At 43.7% G+C, this 12206-nt stretch overlaps 1 protein-coding gene across 4 annotated transcripts in view; it reads left to right on the plus strand.

Annotated features, from left to right (window-relative positions):
- arhgap36 (Rho GTPase activating protein 36) overlaps positions 1–12206 on the plus strand; it is a 25190-nt gene continuing 12984 nt past the window's right edge. Inside the window, exon 1 of one of the 4 annotated variants that reach the window (XM_011606626.2) lies at positions 1–506. In XM_011606626.2, the coding sequence (XP_011604928.1) occupies positions 411–506 (96 nt within the window). In that variant the 5' untranslated portion in view covers positions 1–410. The other 3 variants (XM_029840475.1, XM_029840474.1, XM_029840473.1) reach the window with 3 other exon arrangements.

Genomic DNA, 12206 nt, shown 5'->3' on the forward strand with positions numbered 1-12206 from the left:
ATCAACAGCGCGTGACAGAAATTATGAGAAAATAAACAGCCGCTGCTTCAACACACTTTTATGGATTTTTAAAAAAGGAAATGAAGAAAGCTCAATCAAAAAGAGGAAGATGCAGAAGTGGGAAAGAGGATGGGCAAAGAAAGAGACATTAAATTGCACTGGACAGAGGGAGGGAAAAAAGAAAGGAAGTGGGACCAAAACAGAAAGAAAAAAAGGAGGGTGGAGGCACTGAAGTCATGTGGGCAGCAGAGCGGAGGAGGAGTAACGTCAAGTGGAGGGGAGAAGAGAGTGACACACTTGAAGAGAGGAGGAGGTGGCAGAAAGGTGGACAACTGTCCTTGCATTCAGGTTCTTTGGAGTACCCGTGAGGACCCCCCTACACACACAGGCACATCTAACCGTCCTGACTAATGATCCTGCTGGATGGACCCACTCCATCTCCTCCAACTCCAGCTGTGCATGCCGAAGATCGACCAGTTGGACTAGAAATGCATTTCTGCTATGTGGTGGGTAACGCGGCTCTGTTTATGTAACTAAATGCATGCAGGAGTGCGTGGATGCATGTGTGTTGTTGGTTGCTGTGTGATTCATAAGCTCTTTTATCGCAAGAATTTGGTGAGAGGCTGTTGCTGGAATCACAGCTGTTTCTGCTCTAAAACTGCTTTTTTTAAAAAAAATAAAAAATAAAAACCCTCACCCTGAAGAAATATAAAAATATAGTCACTAGGATGAACAAGTTTTGAACTTTTGCTTGTGCTTGTGAATTGTTTACTCCTTCTTGTTGTACATTTCCAGGTAATTGTGATTTTCTCAGATATTCAAAGGTAATTTGAAATTAGCTTTGTGTAAACATGATGAGTTGGTTTTAAATTACAACATCGTTCTAATCTTTTCAAGATCATACATCAACAACTAATCTTAGGTATTATCAGGTTCTTCAGGCTAACATTCTAAATTCTAATTATTAGCCATTGCACTGGAGCTAATGTGCATTTTACTGATCCTATAGTAACTGTTTATCTGTGACCTTACCAGCTGATGTCCTACCAGATTGGAGGGTCAGTATTGGTTTAATTCTATAGGTTCTGGTTTCTGAATTGGGATCGTTCAAGACATCAGTGTTAAGTTCACAATGCTGACTGAGAAGACCTGCAGGAAAAGATGAATGTTAAAACTAATTTCCTCTCAGAGATTAGCAAGCAATAAAGCTCCTCATATCAGACCCCATTAGGGTACACCCAGCAGAGGGATGAGGTCACTTCTGCCTATTTCTTTTTATCCGTGGCAAGTTTGCAGATATGCGAATAACTATGAGCTGCCAAATGCTTCAAGGGCCAAATCAAAAGGCTTTCCAAGAGATTTACTTTTAGTTTAAAGGTCAGGCTTTAAAAAGATCTTCCAATTTGGCATCATTTACTTATAATTCTGTGTTGTGTAAAGTAATGGCTTGGATGGGTGTTTCTTTAGGTGATTTTATCCAAAACATACAAAAAGAGGTCAATTGACAATGGATCAAAACCCACAAGCAATACAGATGGGAGTCCAGCGGAGGTTTGTGGAGCTGCTGACGTCACCTCAGGTTACAGCACTTAAGAACTCCCTGGCATCGAAGGGTGTGTCACCAGCACCTGACGTGGTGGTTTGCTCAGTGTTGGTTTCCACGCTGCATCTGCTCAGATGTCATAGAAGTGCCTCACACGAAGCCCTAGTGACGCGCTAAGGGCCTTGCTGGCACTATTTGACTGTAAATGATCACGACTGACGTCATTTGTCTGAGGTTGTTATGGATAATGTCCTGTGGGCCTATATTGGATTACGTTTAAAATTACGATTGATCTAAATCTAGGAGAGTCTAATAGGTCTGACATAAATCTTCTGACATCGTTCCACAAGTCCACATTAATGGATGGGGAAAACGCGATTTTTATTTTTATTTTTTTAACGGATAATCAATATTAACGAACAAGACCGGGCCTTCGTTTAAAAAAAAAGTAACACGCGGGCTGAACGCACTTCCGGGTTAATGCCTTTCACGAGGCACAATGAAACGACTTCCGCCCTACTGGAGCCAATCAGAGTTGACTACCTTAATCATATAAATTAATCTCACCTGGACTCGCTCGGCTTTCCTCGAACCAACGCGGGTACGTGATAAACACACTTGTTTTGGGGTGGAAACATCATATTTGTGTTCCAGCGTTACTCGATTATATCACAGAAACGTGGAAGAAGGTAATATGTGAGCAATTTCGCAACATTTCCGTCGATGTGTGCACGTGAAAGCAGTAGGTAACTCTGGTAGATTCATTTTTTCTTTACGGGTTTAATTCGTTTAATGTGTTAATTTGTTCATTTACAGTCGCCCAGGGTTTGTTTTGAATTCCTGCCCCCCCCCCCCCCCCCATATTGATTTTTGAAATTGATATTGTTCAAAAAAGAGTGGCGTGTTTCCTGTTCATCAGCTATTTATTCCCTCAGCATGTTGCAAGTTAACAAGTATTTTGTTTATAGATGTGGTGTGTGTGTGTGTGTGTGTGTGAGTGAGTGAGAGAGAGAGAGAGAGAGAGAGAGAGAGAAATAAGTAACTCTTTAATAACCAGCCCCAGTTTCATAAGAGGGTGGATGCTGTATTATTTGACAGTGTGGTGATGTAGGAAAGATGAGGAGTAACATGAGGCGCCACTTGCTCAGAATTGGAATATTCATCTCGGACCCCAGGCCACGGAGCCACTCGCGTGTCAGCACGCCGGATCAGGGCCACGTCTCCGGTGACACGTCTCCGGTCTGTCTCTGGTGTCACTCTGATGCCGTCAAAATTTGTTTTCTTTACCTCAACAAGGTCAGATTGAACACTCGGAACCTTCACAGCACAATGCAGGTCAGCGTAAAAGTGGGATGTGTAGCAGCTGCAATATCAATATAAACATATTCAGTGTGTGTTGAGTGATTTGTGTGTGCTTTGTGAACTCTCTCCTCAGTGGAGGATGAATCCAAACGTCCCCTTTATTTGCTCTGAGTACATGGCCCACTGGTGCTGCCTTCAAGGCCTCTGGTACATATGGGGGTCTTTGTTAACCAGTTCCTGTGCCTTCAGGGTGTTCTCATTCAACCACATGTAATTTCCATCATTTGTGCTCACGGTTATGTAACAAATGTACGGAAGGCACGTCCAGCTGCCGGCTGGCACTGCTGCGACGCAGAAATGTGGAAAATCGGTGTTTGTTCTGAGTCGCTGAGAGACCTTGAGGGTGACTGCTAATGGCCTTGACCCTGAGAATAAAATGACTGGTTAGTTTAGGGGGGGGGGTGGGGGGGTCCTTTATTGCTCGTAACGTATAAATAAAACCAAATATTTCTGTTTTCCTCTTCTCTCATGGGCCTATCTCTGCAGATATGTTTTTAAATCTGAAGAAATGTGTGGGGTTTAGCGTGAAATGTCACGTGACTCATGTTTGTGATTGCGGCTTCTCTTTGGTGGTTTGTGTGTTTACGGCTGGATTGATTGCTGTTAACGGGCAGCAGAGCTGCGCCGTTGCATCAAAGCAGCTCTTGATCATCTCCAGTGATTGTTGCCAAGATTGTGATGTAGCTTCCTCTGCTGATATTGCAAAATAGACAAATTCTTTCAGTCTTGCTGTGGTTTAGGCTGCGTTTGTTGTGTTTACCAAAATAAAAAAGTCAAGCTGTGGGGGGTGTCCTGAGAATGTGAATAGCTGTGTGAGGAGTGTGCATGGTTTCTCTCTTCTCAGATGACCTTTCCTGACTTATGATAGGAAAATATCAGGATTCTTACTTAGAAACCCTCAGAGTGTTCTGTCCTGTAAATCTGAAGCAAAGCGCAGGGAAAGAAAAACACTGGAATCACGGATGAGGAACTTCTTTTCACTCTTCTTGAGCTTTGTTTAACGTTGAGACCAGAGAGCCAGACCCCCCCCCCCCCCCCCCAAGAGCCGTGAGCTTGTTTCCGCTCTGTCAGGGCCGTTGCCGTCTCAATCTTCCTGTCTGCCTTCTTCTGTGTGGACGAACTTGCTAGCATCTGCTGTTTGTTTGCTGCCTTCTGGGGCTGGATAAGAGGGATTCAGAGAGTCCCACATTTCCTATAGATGTTCGGTCATCAGAAAGACGCTGATGGAATCCTGAAGGGACAGTTTCACCCCAACCTGCTCAGGAATAATCTTCTCCAGAGTCCCGACGTGCGTTGGTTTCACCTGTGAGCAGAACTGCCATTTTCTGGCAATATCTGTAAGGTGTGAAAATGCGTTACAATAATCAAACAAAACAAGTCCTCTGGTGTGTATTTACTTTCCTGATTGTTTAATCTGTTTGTCATGCAAGACATTATTAAACCAGCTCCTGACGTCATGTTTTAAGTGCTGCTTCAAGCGGCAAGTACCAATCTGAGTATTTTCTTAAGCAGATTTGTGCTGCCTCAATCATTAACTTTATCTATCTGGAAAATCCACACTGCTTAAACGGGACTTGCGTAAGCGGCAGGCAACTTGTCAGAGAAGTGGACAGGACTAGAACGTTCCAGGACCTTCTTATTTATAATTTACTGTAAAAGTGAAAGTTTGTGATTGTTTCGTAAGGCGTTTTTGAGATAAACGGCGCAGTAAAACCTATACATTCTATTTCGCCTCCATGTGTGCGGAAGCTGTCGGAGGCCTCGGAGCTCCGTTATCAAGGCATCGGCCAGTCATTTCCACTTTTCCTGTCATTTCCCTGCCGGCTAATCCCACGCAGAGGAAGGTGTGAGTCCTGTTCCTGCCCTTGAGTCAAATGTTGGAGGTGGCCCACGGCACACAAACCTGAGCCGACGTGAGGATGTCCAACACGTTGATCGCTGGTTGTCGTCATGCATCACATCTTCACGACAGCAAATGGAGGTTGCCGAGGCGCCAAAGCAGATGGCGGTTACATCACATCTCGTGCCGAGGCAGATATCGCTGTCCACTGGGACCACAGAACTGGGGGAAGGGGGTGTTCAGTTGTTCTTTGAAGAACTGCAGATGTTTCTCTGAAGGACCTGGTGATGGTCACACTGGGAGGCGGGTGTGCGTCTAGATGTCTAGTTTTGATTCTCAGCTGATCTCTGACCCTGACGAGGGGTCACAAGGTCACTTTCTGTTATTGTTGGAAGCAAGAGCTCATCTGTACTAAATATAAAATATTAGCCAATTGTGCCTTTTTAACACCCTCCTATTTTCCCCACTTGTTTCCAGGACCTAGTAGCAGCAGTACTGAGGCTCTTGATTGTTTTGGTGATGTTCTGTTCAGCAACTTTGCCCACAGGGTCTGTTGTCAGATGGGAGGAAAAAATAGCCACAGTGCCTGAGAATATTGAGTTTGGGAATTATTTGACCAGTCACAGTTGGGAATGCCAGATAGCGACTGCCAGAAAAGCCTTTGAACCCCTGCTGGTATTACCAGTCGTCAGCAAAAACAAGAAAGCAACACAGCGCAGCAGCATTCCCAGCAAGAGCCGAGCATTTTCGAACCCATGGATTGCAAATTTAGTTTATTTCCTGCTTAATTCTTTACGAAATAGAGCTTCAGATCACATCGTGCCGCTGCACTGCCGGTGCAGTTGGTGGAAACCAGCTGCGGTTGCACGTTGCCTTGACAGATATCAGTCATGATATCAAAATCCTTTTTTTTTTTTCCAGCCTTCTTCCAGACAGAGCAAAAACAACACGCATTATTTTTAATGATCCGTAGAAAATAAAAGCGAGCGGAACTGCACAGGCTGTTTTATTGTCACATTCGTTAGCTTGAATTGGAATATGTGCAAAAATGGCAGGACACAAAACTCTGCTTTGATTAATTTTTCCCTAAAACAACCTCGTCAAAGGATTCTTCAAATATTACCATCGCTTTGCTCTGCCAGCTTGCAGAGTTGAATTCAATAAAGAACAGACAACAACCGTCTAACTAAAGGCGCATAAATCAAGAATTACTTTTTTTATTTGCAGTTTTGTCAGCATGTGCACTTTTTTATTCTCTCATAATGGCCAGGAGTAAATGTCTGCTTTTATCAAGGGAGGAAATGGGCAGATAAAAGTATCAAAGAAACGGGAGGTAATGGTTGGCAGGAGAAAGGCTGCTGGTTCCAATATAAATGTCTCAACAGCTATTGCATGGCAATTAAGTTGCTCGGAAATGTCATCCCTGAAGTATGCAAAGTTTTCCTACTTAAAGCAACTCTGTCAGCCTTTCCTCTCAGATAAGCATAACACCAGAAACATTCTTAAAGAGAAAAAAATCGTATATAAAAAAAGCCACATTGAAAATCAACTCTTCCAGTACAGCAAGAGAATAACAAATGTTTATTGTTCTCCAGAAAGGTTTCACTGCCTGTTTGATGGCCAATAAAGAGCTCTGGAGGAGTAGTTCAGCGAGATGGATCCCCCATCGCTCGTTACCCGCTTCTGGTTTGGACCAGAACACATCATCCGTTTGATTAAATGTCAGAGAGACCTGGCAACCATGTCAGATTTATGTAGAACATCAGGACACTTGGGCCTGGAGTACGCTCGGTTTAGCCTCTGCAGACACCTTTCAACCTATCGGAGACCAGAAAGAGTTTTGCTGCTTTATGCGTCGCTGGGGTTCGAGTAACGTCGCTGACAATCAGAATTAAGAAAGAACGCAATGCTGTTGGACAGAAACTAGTGATTTCTTGTCATGCCAAGGCTATCTTTTTTTTCTTTTTTCTTTCAGGAACTTTAAATACGTCTGTTTCGAAAGTTGAAGGTCCGACGAGGTATCTTGTTGTTGGCCCTTCGTGCAGCATGGAAGCTCTCAGAATAGGACGGCAGTGTTGATCAGGGCAGCGGGTGTGGACGCCAACAACGTCCTGTTTTGAGAAGAGGGAGATTGAGGCAGAAGCACTTGTTCCTGATATCCTTGCTCAAATCTCGTTTCCTCTGACGTTGGCATTTCCCCCTTTATTTTTTTTTTTCCCCCCCTTCAAAGTGTGTCTGGGGAAACAAATATTCAGAAAGATGCAGGATGACGATGCAAAAGCACAGTAATCTGAGGCATGGTGTTTCAGGCTAAAGTGGGATTTATTAAACATCCCATGTAGCATTAGCCTTCAGCTAGAGGCTAAAAGTTACAGTGGTGGGTTCACACTCAAATCCTGCTGTTATGTAGCAAAAACTGTCATAACAAGTGTTTGTCAGTGTACAAGATGTATTCTGATTGGGTAACAGAGATGCCTGATATGACACTATCTGCCCTGCCTTGACTGAGTGTTGGTGCCCTGTTGACATTTCATGAAACCTAATCCACAATCTTTATATACTGCTGCTTCAGCGCACATTTTTTGAGGGTGCACATGCTAGAAAACATCTGTATTGCGTTTTTAACCTCTCCTGGGTGTAATTTACGGCACTTATCAGCTTGCATTAGAAGAGGCGTTGCAGGAATGTGCACCAAATACTATAAACAAATGCTTGGTAAAGATGTTCTAGCGCGTAAAGTGAGTTTAACTGTAAAGTGAGAGTTTTATTAGGCGTAATTCTTTGACGGCTATAGCACCTATGCATTGACAGGAGGAATAATAGGCTGTGTCTATGACCATTTCATTGTTTTTTTTTACATAAATTTGCCCAAATACTGCTGTAAACTCTGCAAATCAGTTTTTGATTTAGCCTGTAGGTGGAGCTGTTGAGACAGAAGTTGGACGTGGATATCCTAGTTTAACGGTGTGTGTGTATGGGGGGTGTTCATCATCCATCCTGTTTTGAAGCAGACAGCTGAGGTCAGCACATGGACACGCTTCGCACCATCGCCCTCATGTTACTGTACTCGACCTCTGACAGGGAAACATGGAGTTGTGCAACAGGAAGTGGGGAGGATCATAGCAGAGTGAGGGGGGAGAGCTGCACGCACTAACCTCTGTGATAATGAAAGGTGAGGGAGGTCGAAGGTCAGTGCTACAACTGTAGATATAAACACTTTCCAGTGACGCTCTTGTCAGTGGACCTCATGAGGGAAGATAAATATTGAGTTTGAGATTCTGGATTGGACTTTGAAGGGCGTTCCAGTCTTATTAGCAGTGGTACGGCAGAGTGAAAGCATAGGAGCAATGGCGAGTCTCGCCATTTAGGTCAGACCTGTCAGATCATTGAAAATGTCTCACACCGGCACACACAAGTATTAATTAGTTCCACACTGGAAAGCCATCAGCAGCCGCTTCCTCCCTCCTCATCTGATACCGGTGTAAATGAGTTAGTCCTGGAAATTGATTTCATGATTGAAGTTCCTACCTGTTTCATGGAGGTACGGCCATTAAGCATTTTCCATTAAAAGGAGGTGTTGCTATGGGGACTTTTGCTCTTCGCTCAGAGGGAGATGTGTTATCTGCTGCTGCCGCCTTCTGATGTGTTATCAAATTCCACTCTGGAGAGTTTTGCTGGATGGAAACAGCAGGCAGAGACTCGGAGCTGACTTTATGAAGGAAAACCTCAGAACAATCAATCCGTCATTTTTTGCCTGTTTTTGTCATCGGCTCACCGGCATCCTGGATTTTCATGTTTTCACACAATCTGCAACAACTGCAGCCGAGTTCCTGCTGATCTTGCAGAAAGGTGCCGTCGCTGTTACCCGTTTAGATTGTGTAATAGGAAGGATGTGGGCAATTTTAGAAAAATACCCTTTTGCGTGCTTGGTTTTTGGTTTTCAGTGTGTTTTTGCTTGCATCCAAAAATTGAGTTTTTACTTTATTCTAATGGGTGTGTGTTTTGTGTGTCCGTCTTTAATGTGGGGGTGACACATCTACAGCGTGTGAGTCTGCCCCCTAGTGGCAAAGATTAATACTCGCACACGTTAGGTGGCAGGTGTCGTGTCCCTTTGAAAGACATTTAGTCGTTTATTCGGCATTGTTTCACTTAAGAGGCTCAGATTTTGGCATTTTGTTTTTTAAATGATATTTTCTGAAACATTTCTGTCTCTTGTCCACTGTTTTGTTCTGTCCTTTATTTAGCTCTTTTATCCTGTTTTAATCCCACTCCTCCCACATCCTCTCTCTCCTTCCCTCATCCCCTGCTTCCTTCACTTCTCTCTCAGCCTCGGTTCATTCCTTGGTCATGTCAGAACTTATCCTCCCATTCTCCATTCATTCCTCCACATTTTCTGTCTTCCCTCTTGTGGTCTTTTTAATCTTCCCTCCCCAACTTGATATCAAGAACAATCCTTGAACACAGAGGTGGGGGGTCTCCTGGAAATCCTGGACCACTCTGGAAATGCAACATAAGACCATAATGTGGAAGTTTTTTGAAATGCATAGAAGAAATGGCTTTGAGCCAGGAGCAGGACTGTTTAGGCCCAAAGCGGAGGGAGACGGGAAGCCGTAGAAAAATAGCACGTACTCAACAACATATGGCTGATGCAACGTAAATGAAACCTTCAACTCGTACGTTATACAAGAGGGTCTAACCTTTTGATGACCCATTTCATGAAGGGCTGGGTCTGGCTGCTAACATGTATGAGAACAATGATTGGAAACGGCTCATCCGCCACTAATGGTACAGGGTTGTTATTTCACCGTTATTCCCGTCTTTGGGAAGCTGCTGCATTGTTACTTGCTCTCCAGGAGGGTTTTGTGAGTCCTTTTCTAGTCTGAGGATAGCTGCCAGCTTTATTTTAATCCCCACCTATTTCCCAACGTTCCCGTTATTCCTTTACCCTAATCATTTAGTAAATCCCATCGCCTCCATCCTTTACAGTTTAGTCTTGAGCTCTTCGCTGCTTGTAACCATTTCTTTTATTTACATTTTTTCCTTCCTAACTCCTTTCCTTCCGTCTTACATCCTGTACTCTGGACATGACTTTACAGTCTGTTTTGTCCACACTGTTGGGAATCTAGAACAGATATAACATCCTTGCATCCTCCCAAATCCTTTTTTCCCATCAACTTGTCTCATTCTTAAGTCTTCTCCACCGTTTTTCCATCTTGTGCACTTCTTTCCTCCCTCTTTCCCTCGTGTTTATGTTCTCAACTCCTGCGAGTAATGTTGGTAGCAGCTCCTCCTTTTTTCTCCTCCCCCTCTCTCTGTCTCTCTCTCCCCCTCTCTCTGTCTCTCTCCCTCTCTCTCCCCCTCTCTCTGTCTCTCTCCCTCTCTCGCTCTTTCTTCTTAAAGGCAGAGACTCATTTAAGTGTCTGAAAGTCCAGTGAGACGTTGTGGAGAGGTCTGTAAAGCTTGTTTGCGGTGGTGTCTAACTGAGGTGGTACAGGTATGTGTGTCTCATGTTCTTCACCATATCAGGTGTCACTTTTTACATCTTCACTGTTAAAATATCGAATGATAAATTTAGCCGCTAGCTTCAGTGATCCGTGATCATTGGGAGGATTTTATGTTTTTAGAAGTTGATAGTGAGCTTTTCAGTTGCTTGGCCTTTGAATTGTTTGTAACGTGCAAAAAAGTCATCATTCTCCGAATGAGCTCATATAGACATCTTGAATATAAACTTTTGAAAATGGCCATTTTTGAAAATTCACAGCAGTCAGAAATGTTCAAATCAGATTTGATTTTGATTCGAGACATGTTGAGCAGCATAGTTCTGAACATTTGTCTTGTCACGTGCAACAATCTCAGGATGTCTTCTCATTAGCCTACTTGTAGTTACGTTCCTCTTTGACGCGGGCATCGTATGCAAGGCTTTCTCTGGCTGGGTCTTCAGGGCTGCCCAGGGGCCTGTTACTGCCCGTCACTTTCCGTGTGTGTTCTTCTCAGTGGGCATAAATGATTAATCACCTTTGCATGCTAATGTCTCGGTTGTGTTCTTAGATCAGTGTGAGGACAGAGCTCAACAACACGGGCGAAATGTTCCCCCATTAAAACCAATCATGCTTTAATCAGCGGGTTGAACACATTTATGTTTGTGCTGGAATTAGGGGAGGACATGATGGATGTTGGGTTGTTTTGCTGGAAATAGATGGAAATGAAAGAAACGGGGGGTGGGGGGGCTTCAGAGTAGCAGAATTGTGCAGGTCAGTTTATTTTGTCACAGCTGGTATGAAAGCGCCTGCAGAAACTTATTGTTCCTCACCAATGAAGCGGCAAATCCTGGACGGCAGCATGAAGAGATTTGAATTGTTTCAGCTGACGGGAGCCTTAAGAAAACTCAGGGCTCTGTTTAACCTGTGGTAAACCTGGAATTATTCACGTGCTCTGTATTAAAGGGGGGAGTTGCCCAGGTAAACGGCACAAGAAAAACCTCAATCGATGCTTTTCGGACCATGCACTTATACCGGCAACAATTTCCAAATTTCTAGAATTTGACGAAAAATAAATGATGACCTGCACCTTAATCACGCTTGTCAGGTCAGGGACGGGTTGGGATTATTGGTGGGGAAAAAGCAATAAGCGCATGTCTGTAATCGGAGCACATCCTTATGATGCTTAGAAATGCAAGGTGGCAGGATCACACGTGGCATTTTCAGTCTTTGAGTTTGGAGTTCAGGCAGGTGCGAAGTCCCCAAATTCTGATTGAATCGGTGGCCCCATCATTGTGCTTTGCTAAACCAGACTGTTGCTAAACTTAGAGGCTAACGCTTGAAATATAATGACGCAAGTGCTGCATATACGCGTTTGTTCTCAGAGTTGATCTCAGACGCTCCTCGCCGCAACCTATTTTAATGATAAATACTTTGTGCCTGTTGGCAGATCCAGAGGTTTGGGCGTAATAGATCATTGATGCTGAGAGCGCATGGGTTTTGATGTGGTTCTGCTCGGCCGCAGAAATCAAAACCGAATGAGCCCGGTAACATCGGATGAAATAGAAAACACATTTGCTGTCGTAAGCGTAAACATTTCGATGCATGTGATGTTTTTAAAATGTGCTACTACTAAAAAAAGCTAAATTAAGAACATGTGGCCCATCAAATTCAGTGACGTGCATTTTTAAGTCTGTGTGCCAAGCCGCACCGATCTTTACGTCAATCCTGATCACCAGTAATGCTCCCAAAACCTTTGAATGAAGCTAACTCGCTAGCTGTGGCTACGCATAGCTGTTAATCTTGGTCAATGTAATAACTGGTGGTGTACTGGCTTATATCACTTCAATATTGTGTTGTATGAATTTTAAGAAGCTGGTGGTTGGGCTTTACTTTCTCTAACCAGGCCTTTCTAATTCCTGTCTTTGACTTGTCAACAAACAAACCCACTTTTTAGAATTCCTGTGACGAACGTCTGCTCTGA

The sequence above is a fragment of the Takifugu rubripes genome, chromosome 8, assembly GCF_901000725.2.
Source record: "Takifugu rubripes chromosome 8, fTakRub1.2, whole genome shotgun sequence".
Classification (NCBI taxonomy): Eukaryota; Metazoa; Chordata; class Actinopteri; order Tetraodontiformes; family Tetraodontidae; genus Takifugu; species Takifugu rubripes.